The sequence below is a fragment of the Halichoeres trimaculatus genome, unplaced genomic scaffold (genome assembly GCF_033239565.1).
Source record: "Halichoeres trimaculatus isolate MK-OKI-2021-1 unplaced genomic scaffold, fHalTri1.1 fHalTri1_scaffold_17, whole genome shotgun sequence".
Lineage (NCBI taxonomy): Eukaryota > Metazoa > Chordata > Actinopteri > Labriformes > Labridae > Halichoeres > Halichoeres trimaculatus.
Genome location: NW_027437195.1, coordinates 4,923,844 through 4,947,359, shown reverse-complemented (window position 1 = coordinate 4,947,359; position 23,516 = coordinate 4,923,844). Strand labels below are relative to the sequence as shown.

General features: G+C 40.0%; 1 protein-coding gene across 3 annotated transcripts in view; it reads right to left on the bottom strand.

The window, feature by feature from the left end:
• alk (ALK receptor tyrosine kinase) overlaps window positions 1-23,516 on the bottom strand; it is a 644,227-nt gene that overhangs the window by 229,941 nt on the left and 390,770 nt on the right. For all 3 annotated transcript variants that reach the window (XM_074691249.1, XM_074691250.1, XM_074691251.1), the window contains exon 4: window positions 14,569-14,773. In XM_074691249.1, the coding sequence (XP_074547350.1) occupies window positions 14,569-14,773 (205 nt within the window). The remainder of the gene's footprint in view (window positions 1-14,568; window positions 14,774-23,516) is intronic.

The following is a 23,516-nucleotide window of genomic DNA, read 5'->3' as shown; positions in this document are numbered from 1 at the left end:
GTTGTTGTGTTAGAGCCTAGCAAAACTATTTCTCATGATCATCTACTTCCTCCTCTCTTCGTCCTGGCAGACTACCTGCGTTTGTTTATATCTGGCATGCCGCGCGCGTGGACTGATACACTAAGCGGCAAGCGCCTCATAGCCAGCTGTGGCTCTGCAGCGGAGGAAGCGCTGTTTTATGACACGATGAGAACTAGAGCTTTATTAGGGGTGGTTTTGTGTGAAAGTAACGTGCTGAAAATTCTCTAAATAAATAGTGAATGTAGACGGATATCAGATTTTTTTGGTGGGAGTCCGTTTATTTGTGTTTTTGGTCAAGTAAAAAATGGCCCCGCCTGAGTGCAGAGGAAACTGGCAGAGGAGCAGGGAGGGGGTGTTTGGTGCGAGCGCTCTGGGCTTCTGCTGCACAAAAACACTGCTGTAGGGGTAATTTCTGCCCTAAACCCTGTGATAGGACCCAACTTGTTCCATCCCGGAGTATCACTTTAAGGCTGGCTCTGGAAGTACCGGAAATCACAAACGCACCACACAAAAAGAAACCTTTTCAAAGCAGAAATTAACCTATTTACAGCCTGGTTCAAAAAACATCTCCTGTCTGATCTGCTAATTTTACTATTGCCACACTGTACAGGGGTGAATTTCTTCTAACTCGCAGTTCAGAGGATATTAAGATCACAGGCTCGCCCACAGCCTTTGCCACTTCCAATTTGGCCATGTTTTCCTTCATTTTCTGTTTTAGAAACAGACGGGTGACGTCAGGGAGACTATGTCAATGTTTAATACAGTCTATGTGCGTACCGAAACCTGCTGAATCCTATTTCAATCGCATTATTTATGTGTGTTGACTAAGCTATTCTCAGCCTGTTCTCAACTAAGGTGTTTATATGCATCTTAATAGTCTGATCTCTTGCTGACTAAGCCCACAGTCCGTTTTCTTACGCTACATGTAAACGTATTGACTGTTCAATTATAACTATACAATTATGGCTGAGACGCTGACAACAGGGTTTTCTTCACTGTTAACCGTTAACCTAAGACAATTTTGCAGCACACCTTATTGCAAAACCTCCTGTCCTGACATTTTTGGCCTGCACCAGCTCTCAACATGTTCCATGATGGCACAGACCTTGCTCCCTCACTGTAAAGCCATGCAATCCTTACCTCATTAACACTCAGTAATACCAATGATACCATGGCCTCTTTCATCTCTGCTTCACTAACACACGCCTGATCCTTCTCACTCTGCTCTGGTTGTTATTCTTCACTCTCTCTTGCACGGCTGTGATACCCTTCATCATCAAAAACAGCAAGCCCTGTCTGCACGCAGATCACATGATGTCACAACAGCACTGAGAGGGAAACTCAGAATTAGGGAGTGAATAAATGAAGTATCATCACAGTGGATAAACAAAGGTAGAGAGAACAAAGGAGGAGGGCTGGAGAGACGCAGTGAGGTGCAGGATGAGTGTGTGTGTTTACACAGGGCTCTGTGGCTATTTTAAAAGTCAAATCCAAAGCTTTCTGAGACCTTGTAAGACTCAGAAAATACAATTTAAGATGCCAAACTGCTGAAACAATTTTCTCGACATGGGCAGGATTTCTGAAGATTTTTCAATTTGCCACACCATGCAGCCATTTTTGAATGTGTTGGATATCAGCTATCAACAATCTGATGCTGGGCTCAGACTCTGCTCTCTGTGGCCCTGGAGCTCCTCTCAGATATTTTACTGGGCATCTGATGGAAGGACAGAAACAACCGACTTAAGCAATTCACATTAAAAGAATGAGCTGTCAGCTTTGTTACAAAAAAGTAAGACCTCCTTGTCTTGCTATTATATTCTGAACCATATATTATGATGTAGCTGTAGAAAAATGAATAAATTAGTTCAAAAAAGAACATTTCAGTAGGCTGTTTTTTTAATAAGAGGATACTCATATCTAGATTGCATGAATAGTACAACAGCAGAATAAATGAAGAAGCTTGGACAGAAAAAATGAGTAATAGGTTAAAGTGCTAAATTCAAAAAGAAAAAAAAAAAGATGAACAAATTGAATAAGAGGAGGGTGTATTTTTCTTGTAAAACTCTTCACACTGAATAATCAAACACTCCTTTTTAGTTAGAGAAGTGAGTTTTAATAAGATTTTGAATCCAAGCCTGAATAGTTTCCTCCCCTGAGTCAGTGAAAAGATTTTAGTGTTTGACCAAAATGCAAGAAACTACACAGGAGCTCTGACACCATTTATTTCTCCTGCCGTGTCTCAGTAACTCTGCTCTCAGCCGGCTCATCCTCAGTGTCTGGATTAGTCTCATACATCTGAGTCCAGTCCCAACCCTGATCTAAGAAAAAGCTTTGATTCAGAAAAAAGGCAAAAGCTCTTCAGTCGCTACCTTAAAGGCAGGGAAAGCAGCACTGAAGCTTCAGTCTGAATAGGACAGCATGTGGGTATCTGATCACAGTCTGTAAATCAGTGACCAAGGTGTCAGAAAAAAAAAGCCTGTAATAATACACTGTTGGTTATTTCATGTTACGCTTGAAAAGATAAAGTTGAGACTTTTAAGCTTTGATTTCCCTGATTATTATTTTCACAGAGCCACAGGAACCCTGATGTGTATAAAGTGGATAACAGTGGGGCAGCAAGATAGGAAGATTTGTTACAATATCTTATGCAGGATACAAAGGAAAGTAATGAACACAGCAAAAATCTGAAATCTTATCAAGTGTTTTTGTCTTATTTTGAGTAAAATTTGTCTCCTCATACTTCATATAGACCACATTCACCTCACCAGTCCAGAAAAATGTCTCGTTTCAAGTCATTTAAAGAAAAGAATGAGGTCTGTTTTGCTTGTGACAATCAAAAAAATTGCCAATGGAACAAGAAAAAGTTGCTTGAAAAAATTGCTTGAAATTAGAATGTCTCAAGGGACTTTTCTTTTTTTTTCCATTGGTAGATTTTTTTTTTCTTGTTACGAGCAATTCAGGCCTCATTTTGTCTTCAAACAACTTGAAATAAGACATTTTTTTCTGGACTGGTCAGGTGAATGTGGCTCATATTAAGTCTAAAAAGATGATTTTTACTGAAAATAAGACAAAAACACTTGATAAGATTTCAGTTTTTTGCAGTGAATTTTGTTTTTTTTTTGTCCCCTGACCCAAACACATCTCGATGATCAAAAGGGTTTCTGTATGTGCTGTCTGATGAACTAAACTCCTTTAAGACACACCCAAGAAACACAGCCTCTTCTGGAAAAGCACAAGGAACAGCAGCTCCAGTTCTCTGAACCCCGGTCAGAGAGCTGGAGGTCAGCTCCTTGGAGCACTTAATGGAGAGGTAGTGGAGCCTTTCTGCCACTGAGCAGACCTGAAGGTGACCCGCCTCTCTTTGTCTGGATCACCTTGACCCACTGAAGGACCTGCTGTAACACGGCTGTGAGAGACTCTCTGTGTGGTGGATGAATCATAGGCTTTATTTTTCTGTGGAAGCAGAACAACTTGTGACATGAGGGGGTCAAAAAGTAGTCCTTAGACCATCTATAAAAACACACACATCTAGACTTAAAGAAGGTCTTGTGTTGAAGAGAGCTCTAAATAAAGATGCAACCATCAGTAGAGTTATGATAAAGAGGAAATGACTTCTCTCAAGCTTTAGATTAATAAAACAATACTGTTTGATTAACTGCACTAAGCATTCTTTTGCTAAGGCTCTTTAGGCCACAGCTGGCTCCTTGGTACGCACATGAAAAACATGAGAAACATGGGATTGATCATGAAAGACAAGAAAATATTTTCTTTTTTACCCTTTTGACATCATTTATTGCTGTTCAATCAACATTATTTGTTAAAAATCATGGGTACGTTTCATGGATCAATGGTAGGGGACGGATATATCAACAATAGAAATGATTCACTGAAAGTTATGAGCGACCAATCCCTACTCAGGACTCACTGCACCAATCAGTCATGACATAACGATCAGTGAAAAGTGAAGTGACCATTGATTACCTGGTACAAATCATCCCTGTCTGTGGGTGTGACGAGAGGCAGCCATCATTTTTAGCCCTGAAGCTGATGGATTGACACAGAACACTGAACAGTAGTTAACATGTGAGTGGCCTGACAAGGATAAAGTGTAACGGCTTAAACGCCCAGGTCAGGATATCTCAAAAAGTGCAGCTCCTGTGGGGTATTTTCTGGTCTGCAGTGGTTAAAGCCCACAAGAAGTGCTCCATGGCAGGAAAACAGCGAGCTGCAAAGACTGGCTGATGCAGGTGGGCAGTAAAAGGTGCAGGAGGTGAATGGATTTTGAGAACAGGCCAAAGGAAGGAGGTTGCTCAAAGAACCTGACCTAACAGTTTTTACAGATCCAGCAGCTCTTGGATGTGAAGGACGACTAAGTCTGATGCATGAAGGCCTCACTTTGTAACTTACAGGATCCACAAGGAGATCAGCCTCGATCTCACCTTTGATCTAGACAAGTGTCTTCTCAGGTAAGTTTAATTTTTAATTTAATTGTTTACACGCAGACGTTGCTGGTGTTTCAGTGTAAAGTGTGACCGTGTTAACTGGTGACTCTCAGCTGTTAGTCACTAACATATTCAGCTGGGAGTCACCAGTTAGCACCAGGTTGCTATTAACTTCAAAACACTGGTTGCTCTGTGATGGTCAAAACTTGAGAGACGTTGCCTCTGTTGTATGGTATTGTTTATAAAAACTGAGCACAGAACAACCGTACATTTTTATGCTGATACAGGTTGAATTTAGTGTTTAAAAGAGTAGACTGATAATCCCTCTATATGCAACTTTCTTACTTTTGCTGGTTGTTGGAGCTGTGATGCATCAATTTAAGAAAACAGAGCGAGACAAGAAGTTGTGCTCAGGGAACCACCTAAAAATGCCCAGTGACTTTCAAAATAAAACCAACTGTGTCATTACCCAATAGCCATTTGGTGTCCTGCAAAGAGCTGCACTGAACTAAGAGCTGGTGTGAGTTGACGTATGCAGTCAACATGCAACATCGTGGAGCTGGATCAGAGACACATCTGATGTATTTGAGCTGATATAGTGCTGACAACTTCACTGGACAAAGCTCTGCATAGAACTCCCCAGATAAAGAGGGAGTATTCAATGAAATAACGATTTGGAAAACAAAACAGCATTTCTCTGACACAAAATAATTTTATGATCAGCCCATAAGAGGGCTAACATTGCAAACAAAAACAACAAAAATCAACTTCTTCATATGAATTGCTAATGGCATCCAGATGTTGTTTGAGCTTAAGTTTGACCTGCTCAGTATAACTACGTATGTAACGTATCAGATTCTGAGCTGTGACTGGTACACATGGGTCATTGATGCTAGTTGCATACTCTTAGGCTTTACTACAACCACCAAGAGACATGGCAAGAAGAGGCAGGAGTTGCACTTTTTGCCATTTCCTTGGCTACGGTCCAAAGTATATTTATAAAAATCTACTGTTAATGAAAACTGAAACCACTTGGTTTATTTTTGGTTGCATTGTTCTGCCTCATATACACCAGATACGTCTGCAGTCCGGCTCCACTCTGTTGCATGCTGCAAACTGTACGACTGACAGACAGCTGGAGTCACCGACCGAATAGTACCCACGCTTCTCAGTCCATTGATAAGTCTCTCTCCATTCACGTTGGGCTGTAAAACCTCAAACCTGTTGACTTGTGGTCTGGCTCCACTCATAATGTCAATTTGTTGTTGTAGTTAAGCTAAATACAATCTAGTTTTGGCAAGGTTTGTTTTATTTTGAAAGCCTCTGGTTGTTTTTTGTAAGTTACCATGCATAACTTCCTGTCCTGCTCAATCTTCTCCATGCTGAATTTATGTGTCACAGCTCCATATCCAGCAAAAATAGGATGGCTGAGTATTACCTGCACCCTGCACGACCAGCCTCACAGCCAGACTATGGAGCAGATCAAGTGTAAGTTGAGAGGTTGGCTTGAATGAAAACTGGGGGTGTGAAAAAAAAATTGAAAATCGATACATCAAGATTCTTTGTTTGACAATATCAAAATTGGGATTCCTTGTCAAGAAAATCTTTATTTTTTTTTTATTTTTATTTTTTTCAAATTCAAATTCTTTATTTTACAAACTGATTGGAAAAAAGTTACCACTTTTCTCCAGCAATCGCATACCGTCCCAGCCCTAATGGAAACCTATCTGGTCTGCTGCCGTGATGGAGCAGAGACTGACTGGAGACACATCTGGTCTATGTCAGCTGTTATCTATTGATACTATCTTAACACACATCAATTATCAGATGCAAAACACTTTAAATGATATGAGTAAGAGAAACAAACATTTTAGTTACGTATTCAAACAAATAAATCCCAGCCAGTTAGCATCCATGGAGGCTTATAGAATAACACAAACCCATTTCAGTTATGCTCTCATTTATCATTCTGTAAGGAACATTAAAACCTTGATGTGTAAGCAGAGGGATTTAAGAGTATTTTCTGCAATTAAAACCTGCCAAATACACACATCGCACAGATATCTTTATTTTAATGAGGAAGCAAAATACTGCAGCAGGTTGCAATTCTCTAGTTTGCAAAGTGAGTTTGCTGAGAATACAGTGAAGCATACGCTGTCAGCGTGAAGGCTGCTTTTTAATTCTTTTATGGAAGCGTAAATCAGTAAATTGAATAATTAGTTTAGTGGAAAGAATAATCCTTTATACTTAGGAGGATTAGAGCTGTTGCAGTTTGAAATAAAATAATGCAGCTGTGCTTTTGTCTTTTCACAGCAGACTGTTTCCATTGTTTGCGGCTGCTTTCATTATCCCCATGAAGGTTACATGAAGTAGAAGAAACACAGACTCTCCTATTGTTCATTTTAATTTTCTAAAAACACTGATTTCATGTTTCATCATATGAGTTTATGTCTTAACAAGCTCTGTTGTTTTGAATGTTTTTCTGTTCACTTCAGCGTCACTGTTTTCACTAACAGGTCTTTGAAGAAGAGACCTCAGAAAACATATATCACTTGCCTTAATCTCTCTAATGCATGTCAGAATTTAGCATGAACACCTGCCGCCTTTGATGCTTTCTTCTTTCCTCTGCGTTTGACAAGCTGTGGATCACTTTAAGATGATCTTACTCTAATGCTGCACTGAAAATGACATCAAACCCTTTCACATTGACACACACCAGCATTTTATCACACTGGGTGGCTTTGATACTTCCTTCTTCGCACAACTTTAATGCACCTTGCAAATGGGGCCGTTTTATGCATACGGCGTTAATGTAAAGTAAATCAAAGTGGAGCACAGGATTTATGCTCTGTTCCTGGTTCTGTATGAGCATGTGTAATAGATGGGGTGTGAGGTGATCACATACAAACACTTAGAGGGTGAATCAGTCTTGATGTGAGCTCACCATCAGCCCTGTCTTAATACATCACCAAACACAGCCGCAGTACATAAAAAGGGAGACAGAACACATGGCTGTGTGTAGACTGAACCAACACATGTTAGAATCTTTACAAGAAGCAACACACATCTTGCAGCCCCCTCATTCCCCCTCCTCCCTCTCAATCTATCTCTCCCTGGGTGCTGACAAAGGCACTCGGGATGCTGACACTCACTGTGAGAGCTGACACTGTTTGATGAGTCAAGTCCTTCACTGCCTGTGTTCACAGGCTCTGAATATGCTTCCCTCAGGTACAGTAATACACTGTATGATTAAATCTGAGGCAGGGGGTTTGGGAGAGGGGTAATGAAATTCTAACAGTAAAATTGTACCTGTGCAGAGGTGAGGAGAAGAGTTCTTCTACCAGCTCTAAGCAGTCAGTCTGTAACATCTGAGAACTGGTCAGTTTGGGGTCAGTGGGAATGCTGTGTTGATTCAATCCCTCATGGGTTAAGTTCATATATGATTTATTGATTTATTTATTACACATGTCAAGCCTTTGTGTTGTACCTTTATTGTCTCATTCTTTGTGAAACAGTAACATCAAATGGAGTGATGGACATGAACACGTACTACCTGGTTTTCTCCACGCAAACTGTACACCAGGGGTCAACAAATGGTAGAATGTGGTCCAGGTCCAGAGCCAGTCACCATAGAATAAGGACCCAGACCTATCATCAATAAGTTATGAGGGAATTTCAAATTTTAAAAGATGCTTCTATTTTCACTAATATAGCTTTCAAAGTGTTTACGGTATTTGTTGAGCAAAGCTGGAAACAGACCAATTGCGTTTGAGTTAAGCCATCCCCTCTGATGCAACTCAGCCAATGAAGACTCTGTGTTCCTGGGTTTAAATATTGCCGCTCTGCATGCAGACAAAGGTTTAGAAGCAAGGGAATGAAGAAAGAATGATAAAAAGAGAAAGAGAGGGAGAAGACAAAAAGAGAAGTGGACAGACTCTTTCGTGTCCAGTCTTCCCTCTGGAAGCACAAAACCACTGTCTGTTGCTCAGAGACCAAGAACAGTTATCAAAAAACTATTGTCTTCATTTTCTGTTATTTTTAATACAGCCCTGCTTAATTTTAAACCACTTCTTTTTTATTTTTTTATTTATTTTTTTTTAAATCACTTCTTGATGCTATATTTAAACACCTATATTTGACAATATTTATGGTCACCTAACATCTAAGTAAACAGATACATTTACAGTAGACAGGTGAAACGTTATTATCTTATTAACCTTGCAAGACCCAAATATAGAAAAAATAAGAAAAAGCTATTAAACTTAAACCACTAAAAATATTTTTCCCCCCAGAGATCCATACAAAACTACAGGAGTGAGAAACTTCAAACTGAAATCTTTTTTTTTTTTTTTCCCCAAAATTTGAGCCATTTGAGCCACTAAACCACATTTCCTTTTTTTTCTGTTCATGAATGAAAACAATTATTTCACAAACACCAAAATCACACACACACACACGCACACACACACACACACACACACACACACACACACACACACACACACACACACACACACACACACACACACACACACACACACACACACACACACACACACACACACACACACACACACACACACAAACATACAAAATTAAAATTTGATTAAATACTTTTTTTCCTGAATGGACCTTTTTGAATCTGAGTTTTCTAACCCTGCTGTAAATGATCAACCTGACACACCAGACAAACAGTTTTATAAGCTAATCTTTGATGGCTGTGTGAGTGTTTGTGTGTGTGTGTCTGTGGGTGTAAATGGGTGAATGCACCGTGCGACAGGGTGTGTTGAATGCGAGTATTTTTGTGTGACGAGGTGTTTAAAATTCAGGGTGGGCTTTCACTGATGGCCAGGACCACGACACGGTGCAGCACAGAAACTGGGTGTCAGAAACTTAGATAGGTGTGTGCAAGTCAGGGCGCAGAGGGACAGAGAGAAAGAAAGGAGCTCATTGGCTGGAGCTGAGGATGTTTATCTGTGGGATGATGGATTGGATGGATGGAGTATCCAAACTTGCAACCAAAGCGACAAGTCCTCTTCTATACTTCTTTTTTATAAAGGACCATGTTGTAAACACATCTCCAGCTGTGGTGTTTGCTGTCTCTTTTTCTCTGGTACACAAATCTGTAAAATATATTAAACCAGTGAAATTAAATGCAACATAGACTGATGTATTCTTAGAATCTTATTTGATAAAGTTTTTCTCATGTATAAAGCTGAGCAGATGCAACCACACTTTCTTCAGCACCGTTGATAGATTTGCTCCCTTTATTTCCAAAAAAGAGCAGCAATATCTAGTTGCAACAATCAATGGTGGCCTTTGGGGACAAAAAGCTCCTGTGGTGTATGCCAAGTGTGATCCCGCAGTACTCATTTTCTTATCATTAGAAATGAATATAGATGCAATTTTTTCTTAACACGGAAATATTTCACTAGTCCATCTGGGTAGCAGCTCTTTGAGTTTGTTTTCAGAGGTGGAACCTTCAAAAAAATCAGCAGCTGGTGATTGGACGACCGTTCAGATTGACACATTCACGACAGACCAATCCACATCAAGCCACGGTGTGGTGTAGCTTATGTGCGCTGCTGCTGAGAAACAATAGACAAACAACTACAGGAACACAAGAAACAGCTGTGATAATGGCGTTAGACGACTGCTGCTGTTTTTGGAAAGTTAACTTAAGAATCAGAGGAACGCTGACAAGTACAAAAGTCTGTGACGTCATGTCTGCTCGTCACTTCCACTGCTCCTGCAGCTCCCGCCTCTCTTCCCTGATTGAGCCGGTCAGAATTTAGCCAAGTGAAATCGTTGGTCATTGGAGCCTGACAAGATGGATCTGCAGGATTTCAGAAACTGAAACAGGCAGGTCCATCTGCTCTGCAAGGTTAGTAAATGATGGCTGCCCCAGCTTTAGTTTCCAGACGTGACAGCATTTTTCCTTATTTGGCCCAAACATGAGCCATAAGCAGCCACCAGCTGTTGATGGATATGCTAACAATCTCTAGTTCTCTCTCCTTCTCTATGCCTTACCTACTGTACTGTAACAGAGAGAAAAATGGACATAACAGACAACACTTTAATACCCTGAAAGTTTCTACAGGAAATATAGTGAGCTATGCATCAAGCAGAACAAAAAAAAGTGTAAATAACAACTTTATGCTTCTAGAGCTTTATATAAAAACTGAAACTGTCAAAAAAATAAAAAAAAAAAAATAAAACAGTGTCATGAATTGAATGATTGTTGATCCTGTGTAAGTTAACAACTCTTCCAACTGATGAAACGGCTCCAAAAAAATTATTTGTATGAGTACAGTTACACAGCTGACACAACAACTATTTGTGGTAAACTGGTCATTCACTTCCTCTTTAACTGAATCTTACATCCCAAACTGAAGGTGTAGCCTCCTCTGAAGGCTGAGGTCATGGTTGATGAGAGAAGTGTGATAACATGAGGAAAAACTTAACCAGTTACATCTCAGCCCCCAAAACAAGGCGCTCAGCAAGAAGACTGTTTAGACTTCTAAACCGCCACTTGAGGACAGGTGAACAGAAAGGCCTCTAAAGTGTGACCACCCTGTGAGAAAGATAGCTCACAAAAGTTTAGTGGAAGAGTCTTTGACTTTGGCTCCCTTATGTTCCTTCTTACATTCTTTCAAAAGTCTTCGCAGCACTATAGCCATGAGGTAAACAACTAAACTTTCAGAGGAGATACAACCTTGACTCCTTTTGATGGTTTTGTCACTTTATGTGTACAAATTCTTTCTAAAGTTCTTTCAGACTGAATTTAACCGTCTTTTTCCAACACCACAGGGACAAACAAACATCTTTCTAACACAACTGTCCAGACAACTTGGAGAAGACAGAAATTAGCCTCTGAGAATTGGAGCTGAAATCTTTCTTTTGCTTGGATAATTCCATCAGATATGACGCAACATTAACGCAACTCAGGCTGAGAAGCAACATCCAGGGTTTTCAAAGCACATTCCCCGTTCAGAGGCTGATGGCTCTGGTGTGCCTCAGCTGTTTGTTTCTGGAGTTTGCAAAAACCTTCTGGGCTGAGAGTTTTGTTAAGAAACAAAAACAAAGTTGATTAGGTTACGTGACGAACAGAAGTATTTCTTACTTCACTGTTGAGCAGCATTGGAGAGAATGAAAGGTTAGCAGATAAAGATTGTGTGGGCAGCTTCCAAATGGTGCCGTGCCATTCCTCCCCCGGGGGGAGCAGAAATGTGACATGAATGTATTTGCTGTACGTGGGCAAGGCTGGTCCGCTGCTTTAACCTGCAGGTCCTTTTAGTCAGAGTAAACTAAACATGAATGACGTGAAGCCTGATTAGTTTTAATCTGCCCTCCAAAGTGAAGGTCTCTGTTAAATACCCGTCGTGTACGAGGATGCTTTGTTTGCCTCTTGGCTAATGGTCTTGAATATTGAACCCTGCAAATATGTTAATACCCAGAATTGGAATGCATCTGTGGGGGCATAGGTTGGCAATTAGCAATACGACTGACTCTAAATGTCTGCGGGTGGCAGTTCTTCTTGCGCTGATTTTCGCCAACTCTTTTATGACATGAGCCGTCCTCCCGTCGGAGCAGAAATGTGGGGAATTTGTCTGAGCGGGTCTCCAAACAGCAGAGACGGTGTGGGCGGACGGCAGCCTCAGACTACAAATGAGAGCACACAAGCACACGGCCTAATCCGTCACACGTGTAATGAGCGTCCCTGCTACGCTCCCTTAAGAAGGTACAGCAGCATGAGTGGTCGCACAGATACACACTGACGACACACAAACGTTAGCACACATCCCCTCCCACACACAGACAGCAACAAAGAAAAGAGGAATACATAAAGCATGGCATTCACATGATCCCTATGCCCTCCAGAGATATCACACACTAGCAGCGTGAAGCATGTTCAGAGCAGCGGGCTGAGAGTCTCTTTTCTACTCATGGAACACAGTCATGCGTGTAAAGGCTGGCAACACATAATAAATATTTAAAGGAGAAACTTCTGAACTGAGGACTGTTCTGGCCTCTGTCACCTTGTTTCTCTCAGCGTGAGACACAGATCTCTGCTTAGCTCCCACAGAAAAGGCACATTAAGAGGGGAACAGACCTGGTGTTAATTAAGGATTAGTCACACAGGAGGTTATGTGAATACAATAATTGATGATTGCTGCTGAGCAGCTGCAAAGGCAAATTACATGTGTTTAACATCCTATCCTCTGTTCTAATGCAGCCTTCCCTGCGTCTCCCATTCTCCATGCAGAGAGGTTTTTAATAAATGTACCATTCTTTGATTCTGACGCACGTTTTCTATTACTGCCTCTAATGGAGCACATGCACACAGGTTTGGTAATAGATTGTATATGAATAAGCTCCTGGCTTGATTAATTTGTGCATGGTACATACTCCTGGATACCAAGAACAATGCTCCCAGGTCCATTATGAGAGGAGAGAACATCCAGAGGGAAATGTGCAGGTGGATAGTTATGAACAGCACGTGTGGGTGAGCAGGGACGTGAACATCATAGATGCTCATCCTACAAACTTATCTCACTCGTCCAGGTAGAAAAAAAAAATTATGGGTCTGGGTGGTGTTTAATGGTGGTGATATGCTTTACTGTTCAGATGAACACTGAGATCTACAGAGCTCAAGTGAAAGCATCACAGCTGTGATGGATGGTCCAGCAGCCAATGTCTGTGGGTTGTGTGGAGAAGAGGTTCCCTGATTGGATGAAAGTAACTTATATTGGGTAGTAGAATTGAGAGGGAGCAACAGAAAGCTAAGTTCACCATTTTTTGTCATTAGTTACGTCCCACAGTAATTGATACCAATGCCCTTATCGATTCCCCTTATTGATCTTCTCCTGCCTGTGAATTTTCTCTGAACAGCTTTACAGGTTTTCTGTGTCACCAACAATTTATTGAGTTTGTAAGTTAAAAAAAAATGAAAGTGGTCACTGGATCCGTATATCTCTTGATATATAAAATAAGGAAAATTGCACATCATGTGATGTTGATGTGCTGTTTTGTTAAATGTCACCTAGTGTCTTAAAGTGGTTATAGCAATGCTTTGAGTTGTATCAAACATTGAGCTTGCTGTAGTTATGCTGAAGTCAGCCACAAGCCTGCTCATCTTTCTGTTTGTTTACCTAATAATTTGACAATTAGAGTTTTCAGTATTGTTAACAAAGAGTAACTGTGATGTGTTTCTTTGATGAAGGTTGAAATTCTGTTGTAGAGCCTGAGTTATATCAATGTATGCTAACTGCTAGCATATCGATGCAATTTTCCTTACATGTTAGCATTAAGCTAGTGCTATTTTTCTGTATAATATTTGGTACATTAGGATATGTATGCCATGTTGAATGTATCGAATAGGAATCTGGTGTAAGAGAGTAATGTTCATTTCTGTGTTTGTTCCGTTCTTCAGTAAAACTTCAAGCAGAAAATCCTGAATCAGAGTTTTCTTGGGAAACTGTTATCATCTGCTAAGCTAGGATAGCCTGGGCAGAACAGTCAATGTGAGGTCTGGAAGCTCTGGGAAAATGTAAAGAATCAACAAGGGACTCTTTAAGTATAAGGCTAATGATGTTGATGGTTTGAATCATTTATGTTCAATTCTTAACAGAAACCAGTTTTCAGCACCCATCTCTAACAGTAACTTGTGCACAGTCCTCAATAAACCAGCAACATCAAACCGAGCTTGAGTCTCCAAGTCTCTCCAAACATTCTTGATTTATAATAAAAAATATTTCCCATACCAAAAATTCCAGATGATTTTTATGAAAACCTGATAGTGGAGAAAAAAAACATCTTACCCCCTGTGCTCCTTACAAAAATAATGACTTGGGAAATTATCCCTGATTACATTTTATTCACTGAATATATTTTTTAAAATTCAGTGTCCCAAATTAAAGTGATTTAGATAATGCTAGAAAACCTCTTTTTTCTATAATTCCTCAAAGACACAAACAGAGAGAAGAAAACTGCTCAGATAAGACAAGGAAATAGGTCACATTTATAATTTTTTCTTTTTCCTTTGGGGTCTCTGCAAACCCCAGTACGCGTGAGAAAATAATCTACATATAAAACATGTGCTTACCCTGTGATGCGAGGCAGGGTGTCAGTGGAGAAAAGGGCAAGTGGTGGTTTGTCTCGCTCAATGAGCCATATGGTGTACTGTCCACTTTGCTTTGGGTGGAGGAACACGGCCATGTCCAGGCTACATGGGCCCTGCCCTCCCCACAGCCAAGGACTCAGCACCCAGGGGCCACTGAAGGCTGAGCCGTTCACCCAATGGAACTGACCTGCAGGGGAGAGAAAAACAAAGATCTGTAAAACATAGAGCAGTACCACAGACAGCATCAAGGAGCAGAGGGACAGAGAGTTACTTATGCTGCTTAATGCTAATACCACACAGACAGGATGTGTCTTCATGAAATGTAGAGAATCCACATGAGTGATCTGAGCCGATGGCTGTGAGATCCACTTAATGAAACCACACGACATTAAGCCCCTTTGATAAAGACTGTCCACAACATCCCTCACAGATACAGAAAGAAAAAAACTGAGGGGTAATGATTGAAACAAATCAGAGTCTATTTTCTGTCCAGCTTTAAGATGCATTTCCCATTTCACTTACAGACCTAACACGCTCACTCAAGCAGGAAGTTCATCAGAAGTTGAGAGCAGGGTAAGCAAGCACAAAGAATCTCAAACCTATTTTTGATGCTCTCCATGAGGAAAGTCAGGTTGATGAGAGGAAGCTGAAGAATGCAGAGCAGAAAGTCCTGAAAGTTTCTTCATCTGACAAACTATTTGAGGTTAGCTTTCTCCTGTAACTCATTTTTGTGTTCAACTGAAGAGGTCACTGTGTGTTGGCTTTAAAGCTACAGAGGGCTTTTTTTTTTTTTATCAACAACGGCAGATGCGCCCGCTACTTGGGTGCAGAAGCACTGTAGAGTATAATAGTTTGTAAATCGATGTGGGGGAGTTAACCAACAAAAGACACTTTTTTTTTTTTACTTGATATTGCCAACTAGACATATCGTAAACAGATCCCAGGTTTGTGAAATAGCAGTGAGTGGACAGATATTAGGTGGACAGTTTTTAGTGGAGAAATCCAGCGTATACCCAGAGAGGAATTTCTACACACAACTGTCACTCGATGCTCATGACTGCATTATCCGTGGACACCAGGACGTAATCGTGTCAATAAAACAGAATCACCCCCAAACCATAAGAGCACACAGACTGCTGAGTCTAAGACCTGCTGCATAATAAAAGTACCAAAATCCAGAAAACTACGTCCAGAGAACTGCACCAAATAACAATATTAATGGTTGTGAGTTTCAGAGTTAATAGACTGGTTCATCAACCCACAATATTACCTGATCCTAATATCTGTTTCTGTTCATCATTATTTATAGCTTCCCTTATTATTTCCTCTTTATATACTGAGTCCATGTTTGGTCATAACCTTTGCCTCAAACCAACTTTTTCATCAAATAAGCAAAGTCAAATCTGTATTTTGCAGTTAATATTGATTGCTTGTGGTTAAACTTGGTTAAAGGAGGTTGGATAGAGACGGCACATTCAATTACACACCCACAGACGTAGCTGGTGTTTCAGTGTAAAGTGTGACCCTGTTAACTGGTGACTCTCGGCCGTTAATCACCGATACTGTGGGCTAAGAGTCACCAGTTAGCATGGTTGCTATTAACTACAAAACATCTGTTGCTTTGTGACAGTCAAGACTTGCCTCAGCTGTATAGTACCATTTCTGACAACTGAGCACAGAACAACCGTACAATTTTATGTTGATAACAGGTTAAATTTAGTGTCGTCTAAATGAATGGAGCTAAACGCTGCTTCTGCAGTCAAATGCATGCACATCTTTATAATGACATAGACTGATAATCCTTCCATAGAAATACATGTTTCATTACAGGGTGGATTTCCTCTTTCTGTTCCCTTTTTCTCTTCATCCATCCATTCATCCATCTGTTCATCCATCCATTCATCCATCCATCTATCCATCGAACAAGGCAGTTTAGAGTGTTTTCCAGGACCCTTTCAGCTCACAGGTCCACACCTAAGTTTTTCAACAACTGGACCAGAGGCCCAGTCTTTTCTCTTTTTATTCCTCCATCCATCTTTCTTAACAAGACTTAATAAATCAGTCAATACCACTATCCATCCACTTATCCATCAAACTTTCAATCTATCCACACCTATCCACCACTTTCTTTGTCCATCGCTTCATTTATCCATTTATCCATCTATCTTTCTGTCAATCTGTCAGTCTATACATCGATCCATCCCTCCATTTGAATCACGTGTGTGATCGCTCTGACTTAGCTGAGCAGCTTGTTCTGAAGGCTTCCTGTGTTTCTCATGGATATGAACTGTTGAAATAACGGCCTGGTGTAAGAAAAAAGTAACTTAATTTGTAAAGAAAAAAAGGCTTTTTCATCATCAGAATTGAGTGGACTTGAAGTCATCACTCTGTATCTGCAGTTTCTGCACCCATGTTTGCTCATTTCTCTCATTTATTCACCTCAGGCTGCTGAGAGCATCCTGAACTTGAAGACCTTTGATTCAGTGTCCAGTTGAGCTTTATTTGCTTCTTACAGGTCAGAGCATGTAACAGGAAATACGGACAGCAGGTGCTTCACTCCAGTCCAGCAGTAGCTTTTATTAAGCCTCAGCCTGGAGGAGCTTTCGGCCTGAAGGCAGAAACCTATTAACTCTTGTTACTTAGTTCAAATAAGATGAAGAAGTACCTGTTTGGGAGCAATTATCTGTGGGGTACAAATTATAACGGTAAACTGGGAAGGCAAGACAGTAATTCCATGGGTAGATCCGTGCCTCAGCTTCACCTGTAAATGAAGATGCCTCAGAGAATTGATGTCCTCGTTTACTGCATTACAAGCCTGGTCAACTGACTGTCTGCACCAATCTGCAGAGAGCAACATGATCATTGCTGATGGGAGTTGTAGCAAAAAAGACTGAGATTAATAACTTTGATTAATATCCAATTTACACTTTAAAAATTATCATAAATCAGAAGTTAGAAAAAAAATCACAGTGTCACCTGCCTCATCTTGGAGGCTAGATTCACAGTCAAATGAATATTTGTGTGCTGTTTCACTCAGAAGCTTCTCATCTAAGGGGCTGAGCTGGCTGGTATCTATTGTAGCAAATACAACAAATGGCATGTAACTGATATATACCTTTAGCATGTGGGCATGGATGAAAGAACAGACTTCCAAGTGTACACTCTTTGTATTTCAGACCCCAGGAGCCGTCATTACACAAAAGGCACCATTAGCCTTAACGTATCGTTACAGAACAGCCCAACAAACCTGGTGAGTGGTAATGGTGCTACTGAGAGAATATCGAGAAAAAACATTTTTTGTGGAAGAAAAATGTTGACATCAATCGTCAAAGATAACAAAGAGAAAGAGAAAGTTTGGCTAAAGATGGTGAACAGGGTAAATGTATGTGGTGTTTCTGAACACACAGTAAAAGACCTTAAAAATAAAGTAAGACGTATGAAAACTGCTTTGAGGAATAAGCACTGCAGTATTGCTCCAGCTTGATGAATGACTCTACAAGCAGCTGTTTGATGAACCCTCGCATTTCAACACACATCTTGGAGGGACCCAGACACATAAAATTGGAGAGCCAAGCAAACTTGAAAAACTGTCAGCAGTGAGCCTTGCCGGTTTGAGACTTGGATTGCCTCCCTTGTCTCATCACACTGAAAAAATGTTGTGTCTCCTAAATCTAAATTTGCTGTATAGCACCACATCGTGTTATTTTTCCAAAGGATTCTACCTTAAATGGTAACACATTATCAAGTTGCCTGCCTTCAAACAGCTAAACAGGTGTGGTAATACTGTAATGGTGGAGTCTACCACTATGACTACTATCCTTCTGTTGCTAGGCGCTACCCAAGTTGCTGCCTGTTGCATCAGCTCTCGTCTTTGTCCGTTTCTTGTAATTTTTTTCGTCTCTTTTTCATCATCTCTGTATTTGGAGTGGATCATCACTTTGTATGGTTCATTGTCGGTCATGGACACCAAACTTTTTGTGGCTTCGGCGATATTTTTTATGACTTTTCTCCTGTGTTTGTCTGGAGATCCTACATATAACCATGGCTGAATTCTTTACATGCGAAATTAGCTGTTAGCAGCCTGTAGCATGTCAATGCTAACTAGTGTAGAGCTTGATGATTTCCCTCGAGCTGAGGAGGAGGAGGTGAGGACGACGTGCTGGTTCTCGGATGTGAGCTGGGAGGTGACGACGTGGACCTGTCCTTCCATCCATCGTTGTTGGGAACGTGACATCTAGCCCCGGGGGATGGACGAGCTAGCTGTGCTAACCCAGCGGCATCGTGCTGTTGGCTGACGGAGCTGACATCGGACGCCGGCGCCACATTTGAGGAGCTGTGAGCAGACAGGATCCAGGAGACAGAGACTGAACAGACTTCTGGGGAGGCTCAGTCCTGGACCCTGTGGAGGTGGAGACTGGCTGGGCTGGAGAGTGGTGGACGGGATGTCGTCATCTAATTTCTTATGGACCTTTTTGCACTTTCTATACACTTTCTTACTTTTGTTTTCTTAAATGCTGCTGTGACTCCTGAATTTTCCCTCGGGGATAAATAAAGTATTTTCTATTCTATTCTTTGAACGGCACGGTCACACTGGCCATTCAAACTGTGTCACACTCAAGCACGATCTCCTCCCAGCAGCGCTGTTCCCCCGCTGGGGAGTACAACCAGTGGTCACACTACTTCAATATGAACCAGTCTTCTGCAGGTATCACATACGCATCACACACATGTATGACTCGCCTACGTCATCATGAAGCATCTGTTTAAACCAAGCGTGATCTAATCAGAGTCAGCACAATGAGACACAGAGAACTCTGCTACAACTTTAGAGACTTTTTGGCTGATGTTGAGTTGTTTTGGATGGTGTTAAGTTGTTTTGGATGATGTTAAGTTGTTTTGGTTTGGCAACATTGATAAATGAGAGGAGCAGTTGCAGCGATGATATGTTTTGGATCATACCTCATCGATTGTTTTTCCCCCATTATTACAAATGGTCCGTTTGCGTCACTAATGGCTGGACATGCATCACTAAAACAAATCAAAAACACCAACTCGACTGCTGAACTCGCACCTTTTGAGCTCACACTGGCTCATCAACTCTATTGTCTTTTTAGTTGTATCCCATTGTCTCTATTGGAGGAATTTTTCAAAGTAATTTATGGCGTTCAGACTCTATCTTTAAATTTATAACTGCTTGATGCCCCTCAAAGGAAAATGACAAGCTGAAAAACACTGAAACATTTCAATCTTAAGTGTTTGTGTGTGTGATTGAATCAAACTGGAAAACACTTTCTTACTCTCTGCACAGTCACAGATTCAATCAGCCTCTGCTCTTGTTGACATAGCATACCAAATCAGGCCAACAGCGAGCTCAGAATTCCCTCTGATAATAAAAGTGCAGCTACAGGCCTGAGAGGAGGAGGGAAACAGGCCATTCAAATTGCATTCCCAGTCACGTCCTCTAATAGCGTAATGCATTTACTCAGGGCCAGTACAAGCCTTTTGGTGTCCCAACAGTTTGACTGCCTCATATTTTAATTTGCAAACCCATTTGTTGGCACAACACAGTGACAGCTTCCTCTGAAAAGAGATGGTGTAAAAGTATGTTCAGCATGCAACCGATAAACGCTCGTTCTGTGGTGTGCATTGTTGGTTTCCTCTTTGAAAGGATTTTCTGTCACAGTTGTTTGAATTTTAGCATTTTTCTCAGCTGCACTGGCTCAATCCTTGAACGAGTGAGGGAGTTGTTTAAACAATACGCTGAATTGTTCACAGTGATTTGTGACTGCCACAACAGCAGTAAGGTTTCTCTTCCTCTGTTAGAATTAGTGAACGCTAAACCTCATTTCAGCTCACACAAGTTCAGCTGTTTATGATTTGAGTGATTGGTTGTAGAGCACAGAGTACTGATGTGTTAAAAAGTTGACTCTGACCTATCTGAACCATTGTTGCTTCAATCAATTCCCTTTTCCAGTCAAGCTGCAGTGCCAATGTGCCAATGTGCTAATGGTTGGATGGAAATGAACATGTGGACCATCAGTTAACCAAACAAGAAAAAGAAAATGTCTTAAAATGTTTTGCTCAAGGTTGGATCTTTGTTAAAGGCAGAGCAAAGCCAGCAGTCCAGCCAGGCTCTTCGTAAAGTGTCTTGAAATAACATTTAGGGCTGCAGAGAAATAAAGATCGACACAGCTGAGTAAAAGCAAAGGTGAAACTATCCCCGCCTGGTGGATGTAGCCAAGATCCTAATCCTCCAGGCAGAATAATATAAACCTCACATCTGACTTTTTATCTCACTTACCTACATTTTCATTCAGTGCTGCACATTTTTTTATGCATTTGCTCTACAATAATATGAAGTGTGCAGAAGCACACAACATCACAGAGATATGATTGTTTGGGTATGTCACAGCTTCCTTTCTATACTGCGTAGGTAGACAAATGCCATGCTGGTTTCACCCTGCGTTATGAGAGGCTGGCTTCAATATGCAGACACACATTAGTCAGTTAATTAACCAACAAACCGAGTCAAGGGTCGACTTGGAGCAGCGAAGAGATGAAGGTGAAGTGCCTCAGTGATGTTTGGGCAGATGAGCAGATTTGTCATAATGAGAAGGAAAAATCCTCCAGTTCAAAGGGCTGGGCAGGACTTGCAAGCTAAACCAGATGTGGATCCAATAAAGTAAAAGTCACAGACAAAAACCAGTATGCTCTCTGTTAGAGGTGTGAAAAAATAAAGATATGACCATATACTGCGCTACTTTGACTTGTGATAAAATATTGATATTTTATCTATTAATGTTGATTATTTTGATAAAATAAAAATTCATATTTTAGGTGAGTTAGAACACTGCAAAAAAGTGAAAACTTCTTAAGTGTTATTACTTATTTTAAGTAAAAATTATCTACTGGATATGAGCCACATTCAACTTATTAGTCCAGGAAAATGTCTTGTTTCGAGTTGTTTAAAGACAAAAATGAGGCCTGAGTTGCTTGTAACAAGTTAAAAAAAATCAGCCAATAAAATAAGAAAAATAATTTAGAAATTTGCATGAAACTAGAATAATGTGTTAATACAAGTAACGTTTTTCTTATTCCATTGGCTTTTTTTTTTCATATTGTTACAAGCAACTCGGAACTCATTTTTGTCTTTAAATAACTCAAAACAATATTTTTTTCTGGACTTATCGGGTTTATGTTAAGTCAAAAAAAGACATGTTCTACTAAAAATAAGACGAAATGACTTGATAAGATTTTTTTTTTCTTTGTGAAGTACGATACATCTTCTGGACCTCCACTGCTGTAGATGGCGCTGGAGAGCTCCTCTGCTGCATGTTGCCCATAAACTGTATATTTACTAAAATCTCAATATATATATATATATATATATATATATATATATATATATATATATATATATATATATATATATATATATATATATATATATATTTATTTATTTTTTTCTGAACCTGATGATGTGGATTTCAATGCCGTAAACATCAATGTTTTCTCTCTATTCTTGGGTCAGTTAGTTCGAAATCATTTAAAGTTTAACTTTAACAGTTTAGTACACTGATATTATAATAAACATTGATATGTTTTGTGAAATATTAGATGTTTAATGGGTTACACTGGTTACACAAAGTGACATTTATCAGTTTCACCACCTGAACATGACTTTCACTCTATCATTTTTTTCCAACATTAGTTCAATGTCACAGTAGTTTAAGTGATAAACTTCACATATTTTATGATTTCATGATAAGTGTATGTTTGAAACACTGCATCTGACTTTCTTCATTTCAACCACAATGAAATAAAAAAGTTGTTTTCAATCAAGAAGTTAACAAAAATATCACAATATATCACAATATTGTGATATCATGATATAATCCTGATTTAAATATATTTTATAGATATATTATCCCCAGTGTCATGATGTGTATCGTATCATGAGTTTCTTGCCATTACTCACCCTCACTCTCTGGGATGTTTCTATGCCTGGCACCAGCTCCTCTGCTGGTGCTGAGACCATAACATAAGACCATCACTATTTTTACACCTGTAAACCAAATGGTCCTGTACCTGCAACACTACATGTTCACTGCTAGTGGACCGCAGCAGCTGCTGTGCTATAAACAACAACTGCTGCTGTTTATAGTGGTAGCACTTAACACCATATTGTATAATGAGTCAAGTTTAATGCTGTGAGAGAAAACTAAAACCAACTTCAATCAATAATCATGACAACAGAAAGCGGAAGAATTGGCTGTAAATTAATCTCACAGTTCTTTGGAAACAAGCAAAACAAAAAGGGGAACTTTTTTTTTTTTTTTCCAATCGGCTGAATTATTATTGTTTTTGTTGTGATTTCACCTTGGTTTTAATTTTAGAGTTGTCAAAATTTGTGATCAAACCAAAGAGAGAAAAGTGGTAATGCTCAGGTCACAATCTCAACTTACTCCTTGGAATCTGTTTGAATAAACCTATTAAGTTTCATCAAAACTGGGAGTTAATTGATGGAAAATGTATGTTCATTTACATAAGGTCCATTATCCTTTAGAAACAACATGTTCATGTCAGGGCGGATGATTAGCTTTAATTTACGCCCGCTTTTAAGTCTGAAGAAAGCGTGCTCTCTCCAGCTCGGCACTGTTTTAGTGTTGTTGGTGTATTTCAGACTTCAGGCTCATACAATTGTACGGCGCTACATGATTAGAGGACTCAGTGCATTTGTTGCTTCTTCAAAGTCTCACTCTGCCACATGAGAAGTCCCATGGCCGCTGCTTTGTCAGGGAGTTTTTTAATTAATTTCCTGTTTCGTTACAAAAATAAAAGAGCATTTTCTCCAAAAAATGATACACTTTTATTTCAAAAGCATCTCAAACTACGGTGGCTTTGCTTACCCTTTCATCAGATTATCTCTA